This window comes from Phyllostomus hastatus, unplaced genomic scaffold (genome assembly GCF_019186645.2).
Source record: "Phyllostomus hastatus isolate PE091 unplaced genomic scaffold, TTU_PhHast_1.1 phas_contig_40, whole genome shotgun sequence".
NCBI lineage: Eukaryota > Metazoa > Chordata > Mammalia > Chiroptera > Phyllostomidae > Phyllostomus > Phyllostomus hastatus.
In genome coordinates this window covers 30917137-30943830 of record NW_025333872.1, presented here as the reverse complement: position 1 = coordinate 30943830, position 26694 = coordinate 30917137, and the positions used below count along the sequence as shown (strand labels likewise).

The following is a 26694-nucleotide window of genomic DNA, read 5'->3' as shown; positions in this document are numbered from 1 at the left end:
TTCCTTTCTCTCATTCCATAAATTCAGGGCCCTGTGTTTCTTTTTTCTTTTTTCTTTTTTTAAGACAGCTTGTTTTCCTTCAACTTTGGCCAAAGCAAAAGGCTGACCTCTGGTGTGAGGAGTAAGGTGACAACACCTTTCTATGAACAGTAAAAGGAAATGTACTTGAAGGTGGGAAATGTACTGAACTGGGGAGGTTTAGATTAGATAATGCCAAGGATTTGTAGTCAGTATGGTTTTTAGGTCTCTTCACTGATTAGTGAACAGTACTCTCAACTCTGGAATCACCTGAAGAGCTTTAACAAGTACTAATGCCTAGTTCCTTCTCCTAAAGATTTGGATGTGATTGGTCTGGGATGGCCTGGACACTGGAATTTTTTAAAGTTCCCTTGATTCCAATGCAGTCAGCTTCAAGAACCATTATTTTAGAAGATACTACATATACTCATCAATATGGTAAACATAGGAAGAACTTCCTGCCTGAAGACCATTAGCAATCGACATACCTTAGGTTCCTTCATTATAGGGCCACGGTATACAGATACGGAGTTATGCCTTCCGCAAGAGTGCCTGGCAGAGGGGATGAATAGGGGCTAAAATACAGCCCATGCTTTGCTCACTAGGCACGCTGCACTCTGACCTCTTAGCACCTTTTCTAACTTGTGTGAAGACACTGAACAGCCTAGTCTGACACTGCATCTGGGTTTGTGTCCTTTCACCCTACGTGCAGACACATTGTTTTTCTATTGAACTATTTCTGACTTTAACTGTCTCACTCATTCCAAACCACTAGGTTCTTCAAAATTAATATTTTCCATTTTTGTCTTGAAATGAGCACATTGTATGTGGCAGAAACAACATGGGGAAATCTGCAAATTCCAGTCCATTGACGTTTCTGTAATAAATTAGTCTTTAGCCATCTGGAATTAGATTATTTTGAAGGCTATGAATTAGCAATAAAAGTAAAAAACCTCAAGAAAGACCAACTTGATAATTGTGCTATCTCAGGACCAGCTAGTTAGCTCTGATGTTTATAATACCATGATAATAAGTCAGGTTTATAATTTCAAATCCATAGTTAGCATAACACAGGGAGAGGTTCTATTCCATTGTCATAGACTGAACTCTATTACCAACCAGTTTATTCTTTAGTGTAAGTTAAAATGAAGTCAGGATACTTCATAAACATCACCATTACTGGAAAAACAAGTGTGTGACCAAATGGGAGTACATTTAGCAAATGTCAGCTTTGTTGTAACTAGAAAGGTAATCACTACTAACCAGTAGAAAGTACATCCAGATGGATTTGCATTATGTGATGGGGACCATATCAATATGATATAAAACCTATAATTATGTGGTTTTCTAGAGAGCTTCAGTGAGATGCTAAAAAAGTTTTGCTAAAAAAACAAAAGAACAACTCTGACACAACCATCCTGATTCACCTGATTGGTAATCTGTATGTTAACAAGGTTAAATTTCACCATCAGTGTGAATATAGTCAATTTAAAAAGCCCAGTCCAGCAGCATGTGAATTCCCAACCATGCCTTTCTGTGCAAAATAAATCACTTGATGGGAAACAGGAAATCACCAGTACAGGCTGTTTTTGTTAATGGCACATGCAGCTATAACTAGAATGGGGAGATCAGAGTTTTATTTTGAACCATATTTGAATACTACACTAAGCATAAATAGAAAACTAGAAAACTTTAATTGTCATTGGCCTTATCTGCACTGAAAGGGGGTAAATATCCCAGGAGCAGTCCAACCCCTTCTTATAATCATTGCTACTTAGAAAAAGCAGTTTTTATGTAGTTAATATTAGCACAAATCCTTTGCTGCCTGCCTGCTTCCTAGCAACCTGAAGCAGAGTATCTGCTTGCCAATCTGCTTTTGGTAAAAAATAAGAACAGAAAACCCAGTGAATTTGACAATCGCCCTGAAGAGGTGGGGGATGTATTCAGTAAGCTCCGTGCTGATTTTGTGAGCCCGGCATGTGGTTTATGTTGCCAACCATCTGACCTTGCTGCACTTTCTACCACAGGCCAGGGAAGATGTGATCCACATGCTGAAGACAGAGAAAACCAAGCCTGAGGTTCTGGAGGCTCATTACGGGTCTGCGGAGCCAGAGAAAGTGCTGCGGGTCCTGCACCGAGACGCCATCCTAGCCCAGGAGAAATCCATAGGAGAAGATGTCTATGAGAAACCAATTTCAGAGGTAAAGGCACGACACCAACAATCCCCTCAGAAGGGAACCTCAGACCGATACCTCCACATTCTTCCATTTTACATGCTTTAATATTTTTTCAAAGGCAACATTTTTATGATACACTACTATAGAATTAAACTATGATTAAATTTCATGAATTATTATGGATACAATTCAATAATAAGAATTTTGAAGCATTTCTTTGAATATATGTAAAGTTGGAAATATATTTCTCATATGATTATGATAGTTGCCTGCTCTTGCAGTTTGTTTTTCTTTAATTTCTCTAAAGATTATGAATGTAACATTTGAAGTGCTTATTGGCTTTAGCATTGAGTTGTCAGGATTATTATCAAATTGGTGACCTAAAATTAAATTTATTTCATTATTGATATTTATGATTCTAAAGCCACTGTGCTTTGGTATCTTATCAGTTCTGTGATAATTACAATGATCTCATTCCAGTGGCTGAAATACAGTGGTGGGGGCAACATCCCAAAGGAATGCTTAAGGCAATTCTTTAAGATGAAATGAAATCTAATGTGGCTATAATTTAATAATTTTGATATGAGATTACATTAGGAATTATTTATTGTTATTAATTACCCATAATGCTATATGTTAAAAATACTCTCACAATGTAATAGAAATTTGATGCTGAATTAGGGAACCAGTTGATGGATCTAACCATATTGACTCTTTAGATTTCATGTACAAAAATTCATAGATGTGAAATTAGTATCATAAATGAAAAAGAACATATAAATGTAAAGTCTGAACCAATTTATTACAGTTTAACTTTTAGTCAAGTTCTGCTTCTGTGAATACACAGTATTCACAGCAGATTGATGATCTTATAATATTCTATTTTCTGCGACTAGGATAAACTGAAACTTTGTTCTCATCTTTTTCCAAAATGCTAAGAGACGATTTTGTGGTAGGATGCAGTCAACAGGCTGAATCCAGTTTTATGTTTGAGATCCATGGTTACTAGTTGTGTGTGGCTTTGCTTGTGTTGCTTCAGCTCTTTATCTAATTTCCTTATCTGTCAAGCAGGAGAAACAACAGTGCACATATAATAGAATTGTTGTGAGGGTTAAATGAAGCAATGTTGGTAAAGCTCCTAACATTAAGTCTGATACATTTTAGGTACTCAACAAATATTTGTCATTGGTATTTGCTTTGATCTAAGGTTGGTAATTGCTCACACCCTTAATTAGTTCCGAACTTGGAGGGATTTGAGGAGTAAAAGACATATAGAAGTCAAAATATCAGTTCCATGTTGTTATTATTATAATCACCTGAACTGGGGAAACTCAGTTTGGATAAATGGTATCTTTTGAGCCTCCTAATTCTTTTCTCCCAAACTAGAGTTCAGAATGACCCCTCAAAGGAGCAGTAGGTCTGAAAAGCACATGCACTTACCAGAGTCACTGCCTCTAGTGCACTGACTTTATGGACAGTACACACAGAAAGGAGTTTCTGACCTACCTTCAGAAAGTGGACCTAACCCAAATGCTACTGCCTCATGGACAGAAGAGCAGAACAGAAAACACCCACCCTGTGGGTTGTCCTTTTGGAATTGGCTAAGCTGGGCATGATTTCTTGGTTTCTCTCTCTAAACAATCTGGAGTTTATTCTTCCCTTGAGAAAGAGTGAGTGAGGAGGTAGAGAAAAGGACAGAAGCTGCCATTCCCAATGCTGCCAGAATGGTGAAGTCCTATTTTTGTGAGAGAAACACAGTGCTGGAAGGATAAGAGATTTATCTCTCACCATCTCCATCTCTTGGTCTCTGAAGCCTTCTGGGCTTAACAATCAAGTTCATGTTACCCAGGAACCGGAGTCCTGCTTTCAACTTCATGGGACAAAACCCCCAATAAATGACTCTTCCATTAGTGTCCTGGGACCCTAAACAGATAGTCTAGCTCTTGTTCCTAGAATCCATACTACACCTCAAGCCAAAACCTTGCTGCCCATTCAAATATCCATACCAAATTCGGCCCAGCTAGGCTACTCAATAGAACTACTAGAGGTTAAGCAGTGAAGCCAATATGGTGGACACCCCCCCATCCCCGCCTTGCCAAATATCTGGGGAGAAATTAAGCATCAAATACTAAATTCTCCTGAGCTTTTGGGATATCAAAATTTATAATTCTTAAGCAAAATTCCAAATAAATTAAGGTTTCGGTGTTTTTCTTTTCCAAATTCTTATTCTGCTTAACCTTAGTGAGAGGGATCCTAATCTTAAACACATTTAAAGGTGAATTAATACATCCTAAAGTGCCTCTAGTCTACTTTTTTTTTCAGAGTCCGAAGAATTATTGGATCCATGCAATTATCATAGTACCAACCTCACATTCATAAATTTTAAAAGTCTGAGAAAACCCCCAGCTCCAAGATCAGTTTCTGTCAAGCAAAATGATATTCCTTGACCCTAGAACTCAGTGCAATGCAGATCCATGTTACCCTCCCAAGACCAAAGCAGAGATGTGGGGGATGTCTAAGGGAAAGAGGGCAGATACAGAAAATCTTCAGCTACAGTAAAATTCCAGTCAGTCTGGGCAGTTGTCCACATCAGACAGACTGTTACCATCAAAATGTTAGTAATTATGGGGTATGGCAAACCCTATGTTGGGTGGAGGAATCTCTTTGGATATATACAGTACTATTCTTGCCCTCAGTGAGTGACATTTGAAATATATCTTTTTGCGAAGTTTAGGGATTTGCAGTGGCGACATTCTCTGTGCCTAGGTCTTATTTTTAGGTGCTCCAATTTTCCACCTGTATATTTAACACCTGTTTATTTTTTTTCTTTTTGAGCCCCTATGCCCAGGCCTAAGAAACCCATCTCTTACCATTGGTTTTCCTTATTGCCTCCTTATTTCAGCTGGAGAATGACCCTTACCCCAGGTGTCACTTCTGCAGCTTGAGCACCTTGGGATTCAGTGAGAACCATACCTTACCCAGGTGCTACTGTTCTCAGAACTTAGGCTTCCCTCATGTTTGAACTTTCTATTCCTTGAGTAACTTGTCCTACTCAAGGCAACAAAAATATTTTCTTTTGTCACAATTTTTTCTGTAGTAAGAAGGCTCAGCTGAGGTTTTTTTTTTCTTTTTTTAACATTTTGACCAGTTTGTTCAAGTGGTCCCTTTCCTTCTCTATTCTTATTTTATGGATCTTAAAGTGTTTTAATTAGTTTGTTGGCTTCTGCTTCCCCTATGCTTTCAGACCTAGACATTTATTTTCCTAATGCTGCCTTCCATATTCTATATTGTATGGTCCCTCTCAGTGAGAGAAGTAACAGCAAGGAGTTAGGAGTCTGCCAAGAGGAATTTTGTTCAATACAAATCTTATCCACTTTTATGTCCTTGAGTTGGATAGTCTTTACTAAGGAGTACTTTCCCATCGTACCATATCCTTGTTGTGCCGGGGTCTGCTGCTGTCCTGCCTGAATCCCCTTTTATTTGTCTCATCTTTCCTTTAAATTCTACATTTCCAAATTTCTTGAGCATGTTCACTTGGGACCCATGTAAATATTTGACACCCTGAAATTCACCAAATAATACTTCAAATATTCTATCCTGATCTTCTCAGATTTTAATGTTTAAACATTTCATGCAACCGGTTTGAGTAGCTATTGCAGTCTTCAAACATTTCTGGGGTCCTGACACCCTCTTTGTGGGGGGAGTCACACTGCTCTGTTTTCTGGGCTCTCCTGTCTCTGCCTCCTCTGAACACACATCCTGATTTGGCAATGACTATATTAGCTCACTTTTCATAGCTCTGTCTTTAAGAGCACTTAGATCCATTTCCCCTTTGTATAAATTCAGTTTAGTCTTTCAGACCTCATATTTCCTCCTAGAAAGATTTATTTCTTTCTAAATTCCTTAATACTTCTTCAGTTAGCCTTCTGCTAGTAACAGAGCTAAACTCATTTTCTGAACTATGATCCTTTTGTCTAAAGCATACTGAAGTTCTTCCCCATTTAAAATCCTTGGATTCTGAAAACCAAAAGCCATAGATACAGTATACATGAATGAAGAATCTACAGAGCTTATAGCCACAGGCGGTGGTCTGAGTCTCTGGGCAAGCCACATAGATCCAAGGGATTAGCTCACCTCAGTTCTCTCCTGGGAACTCAGTGCAGTTACGAACAAAACAATAAGAAGCAGGATCTGACACGCCGATCGCTGCTACATATGTTGTTTCTTATATCCAGAGTTTAAAATTGAAAGCTAGATCTGCACACACTAGCTTTTAGGTTTTATAGCTAAAGAGAAATGGGTCTGTAGTTCTGCATGAAAAACACAGAGCACACACCAATATCTCGGCATCCTTCCCATAGGTTAGAGACAAACTGCTGGGGGTCAAGCTGAGCTAGTGTAGGTGAGGTGAAAATTGCCCACAGAAACCCCAGCAACTACTCCAGTGGCCTAGCCCCAGGGCTATAACTGTTTCAAAGGCCCACATGGATAGAATGTGGTAAGGCTAAACCCCACCTTTTGTCCAGGCAGCCCCAGAACACCAAATATCAGTATGTGCTGTTTTTTCTCTAGATGTCCTGCACAATGTCTATCTATCAGGATACCTCATTTGACCATCCAATTAATAATGCTCCCATCCAACCCACCCCCTCCAGAATTCCCTGAATGGATTGAGAGATAACTATAAAAGTCTGACAGATGACTTAAAATATTTAGCTTTATTATTAGTATAAATAAATAAATGACCTCATCAAGCTTTTTATATTCCCCCTCTAGACTTTGGAGAAACCACTTAAGAGAGAGTTTGGGCCAACAGAACACAATGTATCATCTTGTGACAGGCAGAGTCAAAAATAAGAAATGAAAAGGTCCAGCTGCTCATTTCCAGTTCCCTATTCCAAACACAACCTTCAAATAAGTCACCCCTCCTTCCTTCATGAGGACTGGGAAGGGTATAAATAAGTGGACAAAAGCTATTCTTTCAAATACTTTCAAAAGCATGGAGAGTCCTATGTTATCATAAAGGATTGAAAGAGGGAAAGAGTGGCTCCTTCTACATTTCTGATGATGAGGAGGAGGAGGATGTTTCAACAATGCTTGGAAAATTCTAGAAAATATGGCAAAAAAAATAAAACCAAATAAATACTACATTTGTAAAAGAATGAGAGAGTCCTGGGGAAAATATGTTGTAATATGAAGCTATGGGAAAATCTCTTCTATAGACTGTCCCTTTAAGATGACAGAAATTCACCAGACACATAAAGGTACAATTTGCCAATTCCTGATGATCTCAAATATTATCAGCTACCTGTTAACCTGGGCTTCATCACCAGTCCATCTTCTCACTTGCTTTTAGAAGATCTAGGCAGAAGGCACTGAGTATTATGGGGACAGTATCTTTTTTATTTTGGGCCCCAGAAATTACTCATTCACAATAAAAATATGCAATTGTAGAGGGCAGCTTGGATCCTTCCAATGACTGACAGGCAAACATGGAAAACCCATCTGGAAGAGCTCTGATGCTGATGCCCCATGGAGCTGTCCCCTCGGGTTTTAGGGACTTGCTTATGGATTGAGAATGAGCTTTAAATAAGTCTGCTTCAACATATTCGGAGAACAGTGGTTCTCCACCGGGGGAAATCAGCAGTTCTCCCTACTAGGGTACATAGGGTAATGTCTGGGAATACTTTTGTCACAACTGGGGGTGATACTGCTGACATCTTGGGAGCAGAGGCCCAGGAGGCTGCTAAACATTCTCCAATGTACAGGACAGCCCCCCCAAATAAAAAATTATTTGGCCTAAAATGTCAGTAGTGCTGAAGTTGAGAAACCCTGTACTAGAATTTGAAGAGGACAGTAGGATAGGGACCTATCAATATTGTAAGATTTGATCCAATTTAACAAGCATTTACTGAACTCTTACTTTGTTCCTGGCACTTTGCTAGGCACTAAGGACTAAAAAGATGATCAGGGCATGACCCCTTAAAGATCTCGTTGCCTGGCCAGAGAAATAGGCAAAAAGCCCTGTAAAAACATTTGATAAGCTCTTTTGTAGTCTGAGATTTGGGCTCTCTACAAGTTCTGAAATCCTCCCTATGTTTATCATCTCTTGAAAAACACAGGATTGTAGGTCCTCTGTATACTTTTCCTTGGAATGCCTTTAACTGCAAACCTTCAAAAAAAGGATTGTGATGATGACAATTACCTTTCAGGGGAGAAGTTTGATGCATGTGCATGCCAAGCATGCCAAGAGCATGCCAAGCTCTTATGTGTCCCAAGGTCAGGAGGGATGTTATCCTGTTTCTGTCTGACTAGAGGGTTTTGTGTCACCTCATGAAACAATGACAGGCTTTGTTTTCCTGCAAGTTCAAGAACCACACCTATGTTCACAGCACAAGGGCCAGAGCCCAGAGGTTACTGCAGTCTTATTATTGACTAATTTATAAAGCCAAGTGACCTAGAGAAAATGATGGAATGGGGAAAATGGTTGAGAATGCCCCTTCAGGTAATAAATTATTAGACCAATGTAAACAAATTATTTAGAGTCATATACAAATAAAGCAAAATATTAAACTCTTTCCCATGTTTGCTTACTCAGCTGGACAGACTTGAGGAGAAACAGAGAGAAACCTACAGGCGCATGTTAGAGCAACTCTTGCTGGCAGAGAAGTGTCACAGGCGCACAGTGGACGAGTTAGAAAACGAGAAGCACAAGCACACTGACTACATGAACAAGAGCGACGACTTCACCAACCTGCTGGAGCAGGAGCGGGAAAGGTAATGTGCTCATGAGCCACCAGGCCTATCAGGGTGCCCAGCCCTCATCTCTGTCCCTGCTGTCAGGCACCAGACTTTGTTCCAGTGACACCACAGATAGGTGCCCAGTCTGGTTCCAACTTCTGAATGGCTTCTGACCACGGAGGGCGAGATGGACTTTTTCTGGAACTATTAAAGTGAATATATTGGAGGCTGCATATAAGTAGGACTCCACATTCCCACTAGAATTTTGTAAGCTATAAACTTTATAGTTGGAAAACCAACACAGGATTATATATGAACTTGAATAATGAAACACCCACATTTGAAAGGCCTCTCTACTAATTGAATTAATCTATTTGTTCTCTTTGGGATTGAAATTGCACTTATTCAGGAAGGCAAATTTTTAAAGTTAACAATTTAAAATGAATCCTATTGATTCTTAATGCCAGTACAGAAACTCTTAATGTTTAGATGTATAGAAATTACTTAATGTACTAGAACTATCTGCTTAACTTTTTAAGAGTTAAAAACTCTTAAAACAATGAAAAAAATCAAAATCAAAACAAAAACTCAGTGTTGAGCCTTGCCTATATATCCTTGTAGGTAGTTTTTCTCAGACTAGGGATTGTTGTATTTGAAGCTGACTCCAGATTGACGAGCTCTATGCTACGCAGTATTTTAAGCATCTTCTTTTTAGTTTATTCTGTCCTTTTTTGTCCCTTAGCTGAATAGTTATATCTGTGAATTTCACAATCTTTGAAACCAATGACTTGAATCCTGATGCTTTGAGTTACCAAGCGTGTCTGCTTCTGTGCATAGCACTTGCAAATTAAGAGTCACTCAGGGAATCAGGGATAGATCAAGAGCTTCCCAGACAAGAAAAAGCTAAAGGAGTTCATCACCACCAAACTGATATTACATGAAATGTTAAAAGGTCTTCTTTAAGAAGATGGAAAAAAGATCAGAAATATAAATAATGAAATGGCAATAAATACATATCTAGCAACAACTGAATATAAACAACAAAATAAAGAGACAGAACAGAAACAGATTCGTAGATACAGAGAACATTTTCACAGTTGCCAGATTGGAGGGGGGTTGGGAGGATGGGTGAAAGGATCAAGAAGTACAAATTGGTTGTTGCGGAACAGTCATGGAGATGTAAAGTGCAGCATGGAGGAATACAGTCAGTAATTTCAGATGAGTGCAAGATCCATCAGGATGATCACTTAGTAAGTTACATACGTAATGTCTAAACACTGAGGTGTACACCTGAAAGGAATATAATCATGTGTGTCAACTGTAGTTGAAAAATAAAAATGTTTTTTTAAAAAGCTACTCAGGAACAGCTTTACCAATCCCAGCTTTATTATCTAGTTACCAAAAGGAGATCTGGTTTTCCCAGAATAGTTTACTTACCAGAAAAAGCTACCACAATAAGAGGGGAAATAAAAACATAAAACAGAGCAAGTTTGGGTTAAGTTTTTTTTAAAACTCTTGGTGCTGTTTACTTGTCATTGCACTTGGCCTGTTTCTGGGGAGGTGCAAACGCAAAGGACAATGATGGCTGCACAGCATCCTCAGTTTACGGTTTCCTTCAGCCTGTCTCCTGCTCTGTCAGCTCAGGCTTGTCAGCTTCATGTTTGAACACATCATTGGTCTAATTTGAGATTTTCGGTAACCAATCAGTGAGAATAAATGCCACCTCCTCAATCTCTGAACTTTCCAGTGTAAAGTTGTAAACAAGTTTCTAATGACAGTGTAGGTTACAGGTACTGGCAACACACCCCTGTGCTGGGATATGGTCAGGTGAAAGGGTCACAACTTGTTTGATACAGACTTTTTAAAAGCTCTGAAATCAAATAATTTTTTAAAACACCTGTGTGGATTAATTATTTTCTGATCATCCTGTAAATTATTTCATTAACCAGATAGATCTCTTTTCTCCAATTTCAAACCCAAAGTACGTGCCTGAAGGGGCACCAGTTCTCTGACAGAGTTGTTGGTTTCAGTGAAGTGTGTGGATGGAACAGCGGAACTTACCCAGGCTCTCTTTTTGTTTTCCTGATGTTTGTGTTCTCTGAGAGTAATCGAACCGTTCAAACAGTACTTTTACATCAGTTATGCAATGAGTGGATCCCAGATGTGTTTATTTATTAACTTCGTGTTGATCAACTTCACGTTGAACAACTCCAGGCCCCTTCTGGGAGTTAAGTTTACTAAGACAACTACAACCCCTATGTCTCCTGAGCCAAGTGCTGTGTAGAGGTTTTTAAAAAATCAAAGTAAATTTTTAAAAACTTATCTTAAGATGCTTTTGATACTTTGATTGGCACAACTGGGATATGTCACCAAACTGTCATGTTTTAGATAAGAATTCACTGAGGGACCTTTGACTCTCACTTACATATCAAACCACTTCAAGGGTTTGAAATTGTACTTTTTGACTCAACAGGTTATACTTCAACGTTGCACATTTTTTACTGTTAATGCTTTTTTCTTCCCAGATCTGTTCCAAGTGCCCACCGGTGCACATGGCACTGTGGGCACACCTTGACTACTTGTTTGTTAAACTATACACCCACTATGACTCTGGCAACTTAAGTTGGCTTCTCTGAATTTCTCTGCAATCTGAGTCATCCACTGTGACTGGCCTACTGTGTTCCCGGGGCAGTGAAGCCTATAGGACTTTCTCAAAGGTCAGGCTTGGGAATCTTGCCCTTTGGAAACTGCCCTGCTATAAATCTGTTTTGAGTTAAATCCTCTTTTCGAAGTAAGCAGTCATAATTAGATCTACTTATAGGGGCTGGCAGTTTGCTGACCCTAAGGCTTGCTTTCCCGTGGGCCACTTTGCAGCAGAGCTCCTCCCTACAAGGACCTGGGGCTAGTCCCTCCGGGCTCAGTCAGGGCCCAGGTGCTCTGGCAGCCTGTGCTTGGGCGCCACATAGCTGTGGCCACAACACCTGCAGGGGAAGCTGAGCTACAGCTAATAAAGAACCGGCATTTCTCGGCACTATTGGGAGACCTGGCACAGACTGTTCCAAGTCCTTTGTTCGCTTCTCTGTTTTGCACTCCCTTTCCCATCTCCAGAAAAGCCCCTTTTGTGAGGAAAGGAAAAAAAAAAAAGACAGAAAGAGAGACAGAGAGAGCCAAGAACTTTCCTTTGGAAACATTTACCTTCGTTTCATCTGTGAGTAAAGGAAGGAAGTGAGATTTAAGATAAGTCTAAGTGGTTTACTTCTTAATAATCACCCAGTTTCTCCTGCTGGGTGTGCGACTCTGCAGGCTGTCTTCATCCCAGGCAGCTTTTCATTGGGTGGTGGTGGGATGATGGGAGGGAGGGGAGGGGTAGAGCCAGGAGACTCTACCTTAGGGAGCATCTGGGCTCCCTTCTCTATTATTATCCTGCTCTGTGAGGGATTCTTCTGGAAAAATGGTTAAAGATAACAAAAAATGGACCTAGGCACCCGGGATTAATTGCAGGTTTAGATAAGCAATCCAGATTCATGTGTTTGATGAAACCGGGAATCTGAGGCTCTGAGCATTGCAAAGGATTTCTGAGATTAGCCTTTTCAAGTTCCTCATTCTATGGGAGGAGAAATTGAGGCCCAGAAAAATTGTGTAGTTCAATTAAGATTATAAAGGAGGTCACTGGTACTTTTATGCAAATGAATCCCTTGGGCAAAATGGCTTGTTTTATGTTTTCTTTGTGTGTGTGGACTCCCCACCTCCATGCTTTTATGTTCCAACTGTGACACAACATCTTTACAAGGCACAAGGGCGGATATTGTGAGGATATAAACACAGTGATATTAGCACCAGCGGTGTCTCTAGTCTGTCAACATGAGAGAAGCTTTGAGATGTCGTCTGTTGGAGACACAGCTTGGGGACTTGTTTTGGAGCCAGGTTTGGCTAGGATACAGAGCGTTCCACTGCAGTTGCATTCTGTTTGGGATTGGCTGGATGCAAGGCTGAGGATGGTTATGGAGGGCTCCATGAAGCCCTCTTCCAAGCCGCCTCCCTGTTACGGTCGCTGACCTACACCACACAAGTGTAAAAACTTTTCAGGAGTTGTTAAGTTCATCTTGTATAAAAATTCCACAAATTAAGTCCCTAAAATGGGCAAGATATTGTTCTGGGCTTCCTTTGTTCTAAGTCAACAGACTGTGATCGTAATTTATTACCATCATTTGCTGCATATTTATTGTTACAAGTAGTCATATTCCCAAATTAAAAAGAGGAAAAAGCATGAAAAAATGCATGGGCTTAAATGGCATTGTTAATAATAAAGATGAAAATGTCCTTTATTGCATTAAGATTGGGTAAAGAAAAGCTGTCTTTCCAAATGCTATATTCTGTTTGGTCCATATTTTAAGCCAGCTCGATCTTTAAAGGCATAATTCTGGGCACATGAGGTCATCATTAGAGTTTATATTTTATTCCTTGTCTGAATATCAAGACTTGTGATTTTAATCTTAAGCCTCACTAGGGTTGTATCAAGGATGTCAGAATAGAGATAGCAGAGTTGCATCAATAAAAAGTGGTCTCAAACTTAAATATTTGGGGCCACTGTGTGTGTGTGTGTGTGTGTGTGTGTATAAATGATGTGGGGGAGTATTGTCTAAATTCATAACTATAGATACAGATTTTTAAAGCTTTTGGATTCTATAGGCTCAGCTGGGACTGAATAAATAATTATATCATCATATAATATTGCAGCACGCTTTCCAAGTATAAGTTGTTTTTTTAAAAGTACAAATTAGCATCTCAAGAGAAATTTCTGAACTTGTAAAACAGAGAATGCAGGAGCAGGAGCTTGAATGGAGGGAAAGCTTTCAAGCCCCATTTTGGTATAGTTTAGGCCAATGTGAAGAGGATTGGACATGTGCCTGGTGGCCCATGGGACAGGCTGCAGTATTGCATTTGCCTGTGTTGGGGAATGACCAGTCAGACGGAGTAAGTTTTTGAAAATGGGCTCTAGTGGTCTAAGATTTGGGGAAATATTTTTGGCTCCCTTTATTGAAAAAGATTCACATCTGGTTCCTAGGCATAATTTCCTAAAATTTCTTGGATTTAGATGTCTTATCTCTAAAATATGGCAATGAAATGGATGTTTTTCACTGGTAGCTTGGAAAATCACAATAAAGCACTTTGTAGAAAAAGATCGCTGCTGATGTGTAAATGGTCAAGTCTGACCAAGCAGAAAGTAATCAACAGGTGGAACACATCAGCGGCAAACATCTGAGCCCTAACACTGCATTAGCACTCTGCTACATGCTGTTTAATAGCACAGTTAGCTTTTATTGACCTCCCCAAAATGCTGGACACATGTACATCTTTTTTAATCCTTACACAACTGTAACATGTACAATAATTACCATCCCTGTTTAGCAGGTGGTAGAGCAGACAGGTTGTGTTCCTTCCCCCAATGTCACTGCTAACAGTTAATTGAAAGAATCAATTAACAGTTTGAACTGAGCCACTCACAGTAAAAAAATAAAATGAAGTGAACTTTTTTACTTCTAAATTCTTCCCTTCTGATTAAACTGAACACATTTCATTAAAGCAAATGGGGGAAAAGATGACTTGGAAAGTTGGACAGTGACTTCCTGGACTGCCCAACCACTCTGTCCAGGTTTCAAATTCACTGATGTGGTCACGAGGTATGCCCCCTACTATCAGTATCCTACCAACTGAGAAAATTCCTGAGAATAGAGTTTTTCAGAAAGGAGAGGGATTAGTATTCAGAGGTTTGGTCACAGAAGAAATATGTTTTACAGCTGATTTTCTGAAAGAATGCAGGGCTCAAACTATACCTTACAATTCCTCTTATCCTTGCAATTAGCAAATACCACTCCCCCCTGGAAAATGGGATTGAAATGAAGGAGGCTGAGTTGGTGGTGTTACTCCTATAGCACAGATTGAGTGTTTATGTTGGGGGATAGGGTAGGTGGGGATGAAGTTTAAAAAAAAATGATGTTATATCTTCCTTAAAGGGGCCAGGCAATCAGTGACTCAAAGATAGCTCCCCAGGGCTAGAAGTTTGGAATTAAAAGGGAGGTGACCCTCCTAAAAGACCCAGGATATTAATGTATCTACGCTCAGCACTGTAGACCTAGGAGCATGTCACTTACTCTTAACTAGGCACCCTGTGGATTAAATATGAGTGAGTCCATTAAAAAATGCCTTGAGGTTCATTTCACCAGATTCCAACTACACAAAAATGCTGGGTCTTAAGTAGATGTGACCTTTTCCACCAAGCTTTACAGTACCCTCATTCTCAAGGTCATTGAGTTAGCAGGCTTTGATCTGAGACTCTTCAGTCTTAGGAATATAACTTTATTATAGATATATTTAGGAAACAGGTCATCTGATCAACAAAATTTCCTGGTTAATTAAAGGTTGTGATGCAAATTAATTTACTTTTTCTGTTATGGAAAATATTTCCCAGATGCATTTTACTTTCCTTAATTTTTTTTAATATACCACAAAATCCAGTTATTCAATTTGATGATTCAGGGTCTTGTAGTGCTGCCACTGGCCACCCATACAACTTCAGAGGTTATTAGATTATATTTAAATGTAAATGTCAGTTATAGTTACATTTTTATGTATATAAGAATAGTAAAGATGTTTTCCAGATCTCAGGCTTAACCTAGCTGGGTGTCTTAGTTCATTAGATTCAATGTATTTGGACTTCAAGAACAACAAAAACAAAACTTGAACCAAAAAGGACTCTAACATTATACAAAGGGGTGGGATAATAATCAAAGAAAACTGGACAAAGGAAAGGAAAGGCATTGAAAAGGATGGCTTGAGAGACAACGAGCAAGAAATACACTTTACCATTTAAGATTTTAATACATAAGAATGTCTTGGTCTTGTTATTTGGTACCCCTTGTTCTGGAAAAGTCATAGGAGAAGTGAAAATGGAGGATAGTATATGAGAGGTAAAGAGTGAGAACCCAGTAGTCAGAGGTGGTGAGGGTGTCAGTCTCTCTATATCCGAACCAATTATTGAGTTGTTCTTTTTCAGAAAGATTTCAGGAAGTTGTCAGACAGTTGCTGAAGCTCTAAGTACCCAATTCACTGAAGAGGCATCTTCTGAGGGAAGTAGAGGACACTTCAGAGATGTTGTAGGAAAAAGCAAGACCAGTAAAATTTTGAGAATGAGAAGTAGTAGATATTTTTCTACCAGAAACAAAACTCATTTTTAAAGTTACAATAAGTAAAATACTGTGTTGTTGGTTCATGGATAGACAGATCAATAGACTTATAAATGTTCTGGAAATAGATTATAGTAGATATGGAAATTTCAAGTAGATATGGTATTCCACATCAGTTTAAAAGGTTGAGTCCCTTAGTAGTGGCTATTATGATAGTTATTTTTATGTATAGTGCAGATAACTTATTTGTAAACATGGGGTACAACTGATCATACTTGAGTTAGGGTCACTGCCCTATGGCCTTGTCTGGCTACTACCCTTTCAGGAGAACTGTCCATCTAACAGTAGTGGTTTACATCAAGGGAAGAGTCAGCATTGACTTTTTAAGTTTCCAAAGGACTGATAAGTCTCATGTGGTAAAAAAATTATATTTGAGGAGTAAAATGTAACTATAAAATATATAGCTCAAAAATGATGACTTTCTATTAAAAAAGCAGTATTATGATTTTCAGCCACATAAAATTTTATATGAAGTAAAATATGTGATAACTATAAGCATCATTTGGGAAAAAACTACTATGGTAACTTTGCTAAAGTCATAAATATTACTATATTTCTATAACCTTGTATATTCAAAAAATTATTGAATTAAAAAGTGATAGAACACATTTTATATCTTGAAAGTAATATAAGTTTAAGCCCAGCTTGGACTGACCTGTTATAACAACCTGGGGAATAGTTATTCTCTTTTCCCAGTAGCTGCATTAAAGCAAACTGCTTTAAACATGAAAAAAAAAACTCACACAAACTAAAGAATTTTACCTAATAGTGAACCAAGTAGAGGGGTTATTTTAATGCATGTATTTTTCATAGAAGTTACAGTTGGTTGTGGAATCCAGATATAAATTCACTTATTTAGAAAGTCCAGTGCAGATCTACTTTATATATTTCAGATAAAAAGTTGATTATTATTGATATAGCGTATGTATATCAATGGAATTTGTATGCAAATACAAATTTGTGCTTATTTTTTTTGTTACTCAGAGAGCCCTCAGAAACTAAGGCAGATGGGAAGTTTTAAAAAAACATAATGAGCCCTGACTGGTGTGGCTAAGTGGATTAGGCATAATTCCGAGAAGCAAGAGGTCCCAGTTTGATTCCCAGTCAGGGCACATAACTGGGTTGTAGGCCAGGTCCCAGGTTGAGGGGTGTGCAAGAGGCAACTGATCGATGTTTCTCTTACATATCAAAGTTTCTCTCCCTCCCGCACCCTCTCTCTAAAAATAAATAAGTAAAATCTTTAAAAAAACACAATGAAAATCAGGAAATGACAAGCAGGCCAGTGATAACAGTACTTTTACAAGCAAATTTTAAGTCAATAATTACAGCCTTATTATTGTCTACCCAAGTGACAAACAATGAATGGTGCTTTGAAGTGACAAATTTTTTCAAATTCTTTCTGATCTATTAATACACTGATACTGTCAATCATAAACCAGGTAATTGTAATGCCAGACAATTGATCAGTAAAAAAATTTTTTTTTTTACTTACTGACTTTAGAGAGAAAAGAAGGATGGAGAGAGGGACAGAGAGAAAGAAAGAAAAACATCAATTTGTAGTTCCACTTATTTATGTATTTAGTGGTTGCTTCTTGTTTGTGCCCTGACCCAGAATCAAACCCATAAACTTGGTGTATCAGGATGATGCTCTAACCAACTTAGCTACCCGGCCAGGGCTGATCATTCTCATAGGCATTCTGTACATCAGAAAATACAAAACCAATCTATATCCTATAGGTTTTTTAAATTAATTGAAGCATTAGTAAGATATATGAGTTCCAGAAAAAGCAACTGAATTCAGGTTGCAAAAACAACTGGATTGAAAAGTGAAAATTTCCAAGCACAGGTTCACAGTGCTTGGTTCCCAAATTCCAAACTAGTCAAATTGAGTTTTTAATTGAGCTGATGTTTTGTTTCAGCATCATGGATAAAGTCAGGTATTAAAAAGTAGTAGGTGAGATTATTCTTCTGAAATGAAAAGCTTGGGGATGCTGCCCTAAACTGGCAGCTGTTTGTTGTCACACCTAATACCAGGAAAATGTTTTTGCACAAATTTATACAGCAAGAAAGAGTTAAGAAAGGAAACTGCTGGAAAAATCTGTTGTCTCTTACCACCACAGAGAATAACTCCATTACTCTGAGATTTTTTCCTTTTTTCCAGGCTGGAAGAAGGTACTCAGATTAGCATTACAAATCCTGGACTCCAGGGAGGGAGCTGGAACTCGAGAGGGTGGTGTTTTCAGTGTTTGGAGGTTGCTCCTTTCTGGCTCCTTGACTGAGTGTGTACTTTTTTCCAAGAAAGCTTGTGTTTGGAAAGTACTTCACAGTGGTGAAAAGTTTGAACAGAAAAGATTAATCAGAGGTTGGGTCTTTCATGCTCAATGCATAACATATTCAGCTCTTGGATGTGAATTTCTTAGCCAAGAAACTATTCAAATAATATTCAGGGGCTGAAATGTGAGCGTCAACTGCAAACAAACCAGAGGTCAACTTTATTTAATCTTAACTTATTCCTCTTAAATTCAGAAATGCTGTGCCTTAGGATTTTCTGTATATTTTTAACAGCGCTTAATATCCTGTAAAGGTTTACTGAAAGTTACTTTTATTTATTTTATTCTTAAATGGTTAAGGAAGTACATGTCTGATTTGAAATGTAAAGGAAACTGCAAGTGATGAACTATAACTGGTCCATATCCATTGTGCTGGTAGAAGGGAGAAAGCTTTGGTCTGCCTCCTCTTTGTCATTACAATGTCACCAAATCTTGTATTCTAATCATCAAAGTAGTCTTACTTTGCCCACTTACCTATACCCACAATTCCTCCCTCCAATACTTACTGATTTGCTCAGAGTTGTCTAACTTCTGGGATCTGTAACATTTGAGAAGTTCTGGATTATATTTCTCCCAAGGAAAGAGGCATAATTGTGTGAAGAACTACTGCTCAGATTTAATTCACCATCACCAAAGCTCCAGGGAGATCCTGGATAAATGTTTTCCTGCCCCCAAGTGAGTAACACAAGTACAGCACTTCTAGAATATCCCATGATTTTCTTCACCTCGCCTGCCCACACCAGGCCCCCAGGGCATCCACTTCTCACAATTCTGGAACATAACCTCTGCTGTAATAATAATAACAATGTCATTATTATTAAATATTAAATAAGAATATTTAATAAAAATACTATTATTAATAATAGTATTAAATATTATTATTATTAAAAATAAAAATTGTCTTCTAAAATGAAAGCACATTGGATCAGCACCACCAGCAATCAGCCACACATTGAGAAACTTCCCACTTGCCATATGCTAAACTAGGTCTTTCTCAGGAATGTTCAGAAAATATCCTCTTTTTCTCTTTTCCTGGTCAATATAAATAAGGAGCAATTGTGAGAAGACCTGATTTTAAGAGCCATTGTTCAGGTCATAATGTTCAGTGGCAACCAGATGCTTTTAGGATGATGGGAGCCTGGACACTCTGGATCCAGCACTCTGAGAAGTTATAGTTGCATGAGAAGTGCTAACACAATACCAACAGTGGGCTTCAGACTTGCATGGCAGCCCATCATCACCATAACACTTTCCTTGTGCATTCTATTACATTGGCACACACAGTTCGGTCAACATGTGCTAAAGATTGGGAGAGGAGAGCCTCCATTTGGCTGTATGTCATTCATAGAAAAGAAAAATTTTAATTCTTTTTAAATAAAAATGTTTGATTAGTTCATTGAGTAATAGTAACTAAATCAGTATCCATACTTGATCAACCCATTTGGATGTCTAGTAGGTTTTTCAAACAATTAAACTGTTCCAAACAGAACTCTCGGTCACTTCCTGCAAACCTATTCCTCTCAGCTGTGTCTATCTCAATTAACAGTACTTCTATCTAATAACTCAGACTAAAAGACCAGTAATCATCCTCAATCCTTCTCTTTCTCTCATCCTTCAAAATGTAACTACCAGTAAGTTGTACTGATTCTGTTTTTAAACTGTATCTGGAATTTGTCCATTTTTCTCCAGAACCATTGACACCACCCTACTCCAAGATAAAGCCTTATCCAAGCTACCATCACATTGCTTGTCCGACTACTACATAGCTTTCTTTAGACAACTTGTTTCCACTCTCATCCTCCCTGCCCACAAATACATTCTCTGCATATTAAGTCATGTAATCAGATCCTTCAGAATAAAATCCATCTCCTTACCATGGTGTGGCAACTTGCTGTTTTCTAACTGTCATATCTTATTGGAAGATATTGATAGCTCATGAAAAATGATATGTCACGATGAAAACAAGTCTCCAACTGGATTTTGCCACACATACAGTTATGAGTAAGCTGTACTTGTAAGTTTGGTGAAGTTTCAGCCCCCTGTCCTTAGACATGCTGACACATTCCCAGCATGAAAGGTTCAGTCAGGCCAATGCAGCAACATCCTAGCTGCAGGATCAGCTGATTTTCTGGTGACATCAGGTGATAGAATTTGCTGCTAAGTTTGAGGGACAAAGAACCAAACAGAGGCCTGGGTCTGGAGCGAGCAGCACTCCTAAAGATGCCAGGCTGCTGGGCTGGCCAGGGGCTTATGCCTCATTTAAACAAGGGTGGAGGTGCCATATGTTTTCAACCACTCATTTCACCAATAAAAATACGATTTCTAACATTCCTTAGACCGATTAGATAAATTTCTAATGTATGTTGAAGGCTTTGCATTTTGTCAGAACTAGCTATGGAGCATATACTCCTGATGATGATACTTCAAATGATAACAAAATGCCCCTACCAGTCATTTGAATGGACTTGTACCTCTTTTCCTTTGCTCTTCACACTCTGGTCACACTGGCCTCCTTTCTCTGCCTGGAACCTCCCAAATGTATTCCCAGTTCAGGCCCTTTGCACTTGCTGCTTCTTCCTCTGTTCTTTGCATGGTTGGTTTCTTTGTTCCTTTGTATTCATTCAGGTGTCACTGTCTTAGGAAAAGTCTTAAAGGACACCTCCTTTGCAAACATTCTTGCTCCCTTTACTCAGGGCACCTGTCACATTGCATTGGGACCTTGTTCACACCATATCCCCAGTGCCTATATAATGCCTCATTCTTGGTGGGCAGCCCATTAAGAATGAGTGAATACAGTAATTTTCAGGGAAATGCAAATCAAAACCATAATGAGATACCACTTCGCACCTGTTAGATGGGCTATAGCCCAAAAAGCAAGAGATAATAACTGTTGGTGTGAATGTGGGGAAAAGGGAATGCTTGTGTGCTGCTGGTGGGAATGTAAATTGGTTCAGCCTCTGTGGAAAACAGTATGGAGCTTCCTTAAAAAATTAAAAATAGAACTACCAAGTGATTCAGCCATCCAGTTTTGGGGAATATGTCCAAAGGAAATGAAATCAGGCTATCAAAGAGGTATCTGTTGCAGCATTTTTCACAATAGCCAATATATGGAAACAATCTAAGTGTCTGTCAATGGATAAATAGATAAAGATGTGGTATATGTATATAATGGAAGAGTATTCAGCCATGAAAAAGAAGGAAAGTTGCCATTTGCAACAACATGGATGGCCCCTGAGGCCATGATGCTAAGTGAAATAAATCAGATAGAAAAAGAAAAATATTACATGGTATCACTTATATATGGGATCTTTAAAAACAAGTCAAACTCATAGAAACAGAAATTAGAAAAAAGTGGTTGTTGCCAGGTGCTGGAGGGTGGGGGAAATGGAAAATAATTTTAAAAAATACAAACTTTTAGCTCCAATATGAATATGTCTGAGGATCTAAAGTGAAACAGAGTGACTATAGCTGATAATGCTGTATTATATAATTGAAATGTACTAAAAGAATAGACCTTAAATTTTCTCACCAAAAAGAAAAAATGAGGTGAGATGACATATGTGTTAATTAACTAGATGGGGACAATCCTTTCACAATATATATCAAGTCACTATAGTGTACATTTTAAATATCTTACAACTTTATTGTCAATTATACCTCAATAAGGCTATTGTTTTAATGAGTGACAAGAAGATACTTTCTGAAGACAGAAAGACACAAAGATGTGCAAGATGCCACTTGATTATATAATCAATCATCACCCCCACCCCCACAACATTCTCTTTTTAAACATGGGTTTATATCATCTGTGTCAAAATTAGGCCACAAATTTGTGCTGTTGCAAAGTGCCTACCATGATCAAAATGAGTAAACTGTGTACAAATATATTAATTATTTATTGTGGGCCCACTATGTGTCAGCCTGTGGCCTTATATTATTTAATTCTCATAACAATCCTACAAGTTAAAATCCATATATAGCTGAATAAACTGAAACCAAATGAATTATAAACATCTTCTGGGTTATCCACCCAGTAGGTGCCAAGCCAAGATTCGGTCTTGGGTTTGTCAGTTTCCAAGAAGCCCTTCCCCAACACTGGTGCAGCGTGGCATGCAACAAACAAGTAGTGGCAGCAGTTTCTTCTGGAATTTCAGTTTTTCTCATCATATTAAAATAGCTGGGAAAAAACCCTCTAAAAAAATCCCAAACCACCAACTAATTGGCTTGGTATCTGTAAATTTACCTTAACCAGGAAAGTTGCTTAATGTAGCTTTTACTAACATAACTAGATCGTCAAAACATATTTATTCAGAATTCCAAGCTTGAAACATGCACATGAAGCCTTGAAACTTGCAGTGTCATTATACTAAGTTCATGTAATTAAAAAGTTGTATGTTCTTAAAGCAAAAGGCATGAATTAACATAGGAATGTAGAAGAGCAATTCTTTTTAACTTCTTTTTTCTTCATATTCTTTTCTCTGCCATAACAGGGGCATATTTATACAATATCAAAGATATATGAGGACTTAAAAATGCTCCCCCAAAATTTAATTCTGTGAATGGTAAAGTTAATTTGAGTAATTTATCTAATATTATGCTTTTATTCTGTAATTAAAATGAGATTTCCTAATGTAAATGATATATTCTGTGCATATAGAAAAAAAATTGCACTAGAAATTTTTAAAGTTACCTAATGGCTTTTTGACTGAATTATCATTCATGGCCCCATTTGGCAAAGCTAGTAGGAAACAAGGCAAAACAAGAAACAGTGGAGAGAAAACTATTTTGAATAAGAGTAAATTTTGAAAACATTTCATGATGATGTACACACTCATCAAAATTTGGTTGAATGTGTTTAGCCGCTTTGTTTGTGTGGACAGCACTTTTTTGACATTTCAGAACATTTTCAGGGGTGTGAAGGTAGTCCAAGATGGGCTGCGGGGCCACACGGTCACAGTGGCCTCCGGGAGGGTCAGCTGCAGACCACAGTTGGGCCTTGGTGGGCAGGCGACCATGGAGGATCCTATTCCAGAAAGGTGGCTTCACTAGCCAGCTCTGGAACCAGGAAGTCCAAGGTGGACAGAATTCTTGACGAGCAGGCTCCCTGAAGAGTGAAAGGGTAATGAATTAGAAAACTGTCAGGGGGAGGGGGTGACCTATTCAAGAGAAATAGCTTTTATCCAAGGGATCTCGATTTTAATTTATACAATCACCCACCATGAGACTACCCAGAGTGGAGGGAGTTTTCCCTGTTCGTTCCCTAGGGCTTGACCACTGCTGCTGCTGCTGCTGCTGCTGCTGTGGGTGGAGGGGAAGCCCCTAGGGCCACACTGGAGGTCTGGGCTACGGGTGGTGGTGTTGACTCCAGGCTGGGAAGGGGACTGGCAGCATGTTTGATCTTCTGCCCTGATGGCTGAACCTCTTGGGTTGGGGAAGGACTGTGGCTTCTGGGGTCAAGAAAGGGCAAGGTCTTACCCTTCACCTTGGTTGGTGTGGTTCTCAGAATCAGGTGTGTGCCATGCCCAGCACTTTGTTGTACTTTCTGCCATTATCTCTGCTACCTGGGTGTCCATGTCTCCACAAGGCAGCCTGAGTTCCTCCTCCAGGCCCATGTTGAGCCATGGGTCCTTCATGATACCTTCCAAGGTCTTCTTTTTCTGGGGTCAAAGGTCATTAATTTTTAAAAAGTTTTTGACATTCTATAGACATAAAATACGGGACATGGAAGTGCCCACTCATTATCGCTGTGTCAATTTTTCTAAGTTGTCTCCCACAAAAGGCAGGGTCCCCATCACCATCCAATACAGAACTACTCCCAGGCTCCATGCATCGGCCCCGGGGCTGTCATAGGTCTGGTGCAGGAAAAGCTCTGGCATGGCCTAAGAGGGGATGGCATGAGAGAGGTACCACAGAATGTGCTCAGCTTATGGGCAATAAGTGCAGAGTGAGGCCAAACTGCAAGTTTTACATTCAACTCAGCATCTAAAAGTACATTCTCTGGTGTCAGGTCCCTGTGGACGATGCCCTTCTGGTGGCAGTACTATACCACTGATACCAGCTGCTGAAACCTGGCTTGGGCCTCCTTCTCAGTGGTTGTGGTCCTCCAGATAATCAAATATGTCCCCTCCACTCAGGCTCCATAATGAGGAATAATGTTTCCTCAGTGGCAGTCACCTTGAATAACTTCATATTTGGGTGATTCAAGCCCTTCATACAGTGGACTGCTTGAAAAAAGTCTAGAGGAGCCTCACTGATTAATAACTTTGATTGCCATGTCTCTCCTGGTCAGAATGTGCTGGGCCAACCTCACCTCAGCAAAGGTTCCCTGGCCAATGTTGTTCAGGGGCTCATAGTGACCAATAGGCAGCTCCTCCTTGGCAGAGATGGCTGCAAGGTCATTAGACATGGTGACTTGCTAACTACACTAGTTGACAATAGTAACCATCAATGCTAACTATGCTTACTATGCTAACAAAAAACACTAATTATAGTATGGTAACTAATACTAACTATGCTAATAAACAATAGTAATAAACAATGCTAACTATACTAACTATGCCAATACTAACAATACAAAACCAATTCTAAGAAAATAAGAAAAAGAACAAAGAAAATAAATACAATTAAAAATGAGAAGAGAACAAAGAAAAACAAAAAGAAAATTTTAAATGTGAGAAAAAAATGAGAAAACAGAACAAGAAAAATAAAGGGGAAAATAATTTAAAAATGAGAAAAAAATAAAGAAATAAGAAAAATAATAAAATGGGGCTTGAGAGGAGAAAATGAGATAACTAGTCCAAATCCAATAGGTCACCACAAATTAGATTCCTGGGCTATAAAGCACAAAAACTTCAGCCCAGCCAGGGTCTTATAATAGGAATTATTTGTAATGTGACCTTATGAGGTCAGAGCAAGAAATATGCCAATAACGGTTGGTGGTTAACCACAGTGGTTTCCTCGTTTTTTTAGTCTCAAGATGCCCGTAACTCTGGAGGAAAAAAAAAGACCCCCAAAGAGCTTTTTGTTTATGTGGGATATTAAACATTGATACTTAACTTTATTAGGAAAAAAACACTTTTAGGAAAGATAGAAAATCAGATTAAAAAAATTTTTTTAAAGACACGATGTTCTTTCAAAGATAGGGTACTTGGCATTCTGTACCCGACAATGTAGTGTTTTCATTTAGATAACACAAAAGTGAACCAGCACTTTGGTGGAACTGCGAATCCCCTCCTATTAGCCGAATCGGAGAGGAGGCTCTGGTGGGCTCCTTGTTTAAATTTCAGTGTGTGTTGAATAAAACTGTATAGCATTTAGCTAGTTTGAAAAATCAGGAGTGAGGCCTATTTGACATTTTATGCATATCTTTTATTTATCTCATTCTTCCCCCTCAAATTTATCCCTCTGCCCCGTGCATTTGCCTCAATATAAAGCATAATTCCTGTTGACTTGCTTTGCTTCTTAAGAGCTGCCTGCCCTTCCAGTCCTGGGCAGCTCCACCCCTTTTCACAGACCAAAGTAAATCTGCACAATAATGAACCATATAAGGGAGGAATGACATCATCAGTTAGTGGTCCCAAGCTGTTTTGCACAACATTCACCTTTCATTGTTCTGATGACAGGGCTGGAATGTGACGGTTAATTCCCTGTGGAGTAGGGGGATGAGCAGGGCCTGCTGCTGTTGAACAAACTTCAGTACCCCCTTATAAAAAACAAAAACAAAAACAAAAGCTACCATGCTTCCTAGTATTAAGGTAAGGAAGTCAAGATCTGTTTTGATTTAAGCAACTCTAGCCCATGCGCATTTCATTTGTTAATAGGCTTACTTGGCAGTAAGCTCATTTCTAAGTGTTACTGCAAAGAGCATCTTTGAAGCTGGGTTTGGACATTTGTAGAGCCTTCTCTAATCTGACAAGGGCTGTGAGAATTCAACAATCTTTCAGCTTTCGGCTGTAGGTTTTACTGAGTGTGGATGGTGACAACCCTTGAGAGTGATCAGCTTATTGTGACTTTCCTTGAAACCTCAGAATCCTTGACTGGAACTGGCCAAGATGCATCTTGTGGTATGAGGCATGCTCCTGATTTTCTATGAAGGTTAAAAGTAATCTAATTCTACAGAAACTTGGGGAGTTTGTATATATAGAATGGAAAAATTTCTTATCTTGCTACTAAAATCCTACTGTG

The 26694-nt window shown here is 38.9% G+C and overlaps 1 protein-coding gene across 6 annotated transcripts in view; it reads left to right on the top strand.

The window, feature by feature from the left end:
- The window catches only part of FILIP1 (filamin A interacting protein 1), a 185865-nt gene that overhangs the window by 124137 nt on the left and 35034 nt on the right, over positions 1–26694 (top strand). For all 6 annotated transcript variants that reach the window (XM_045843017.1, XM_045843016.1, XM_045843011.1 and 3 more), the window contains exons 3-4: positions 2046–2219; positions 8794–8972. In XM_045843017.1, the coding sequence (XP_045698973.1) occupies positions 2046–2219; positions 8794–8972 (353 nt within the window). The remainder of the gene's footprint in view (positions 1–2045; positions 2220–8793; positions 8973–26694) is intronic.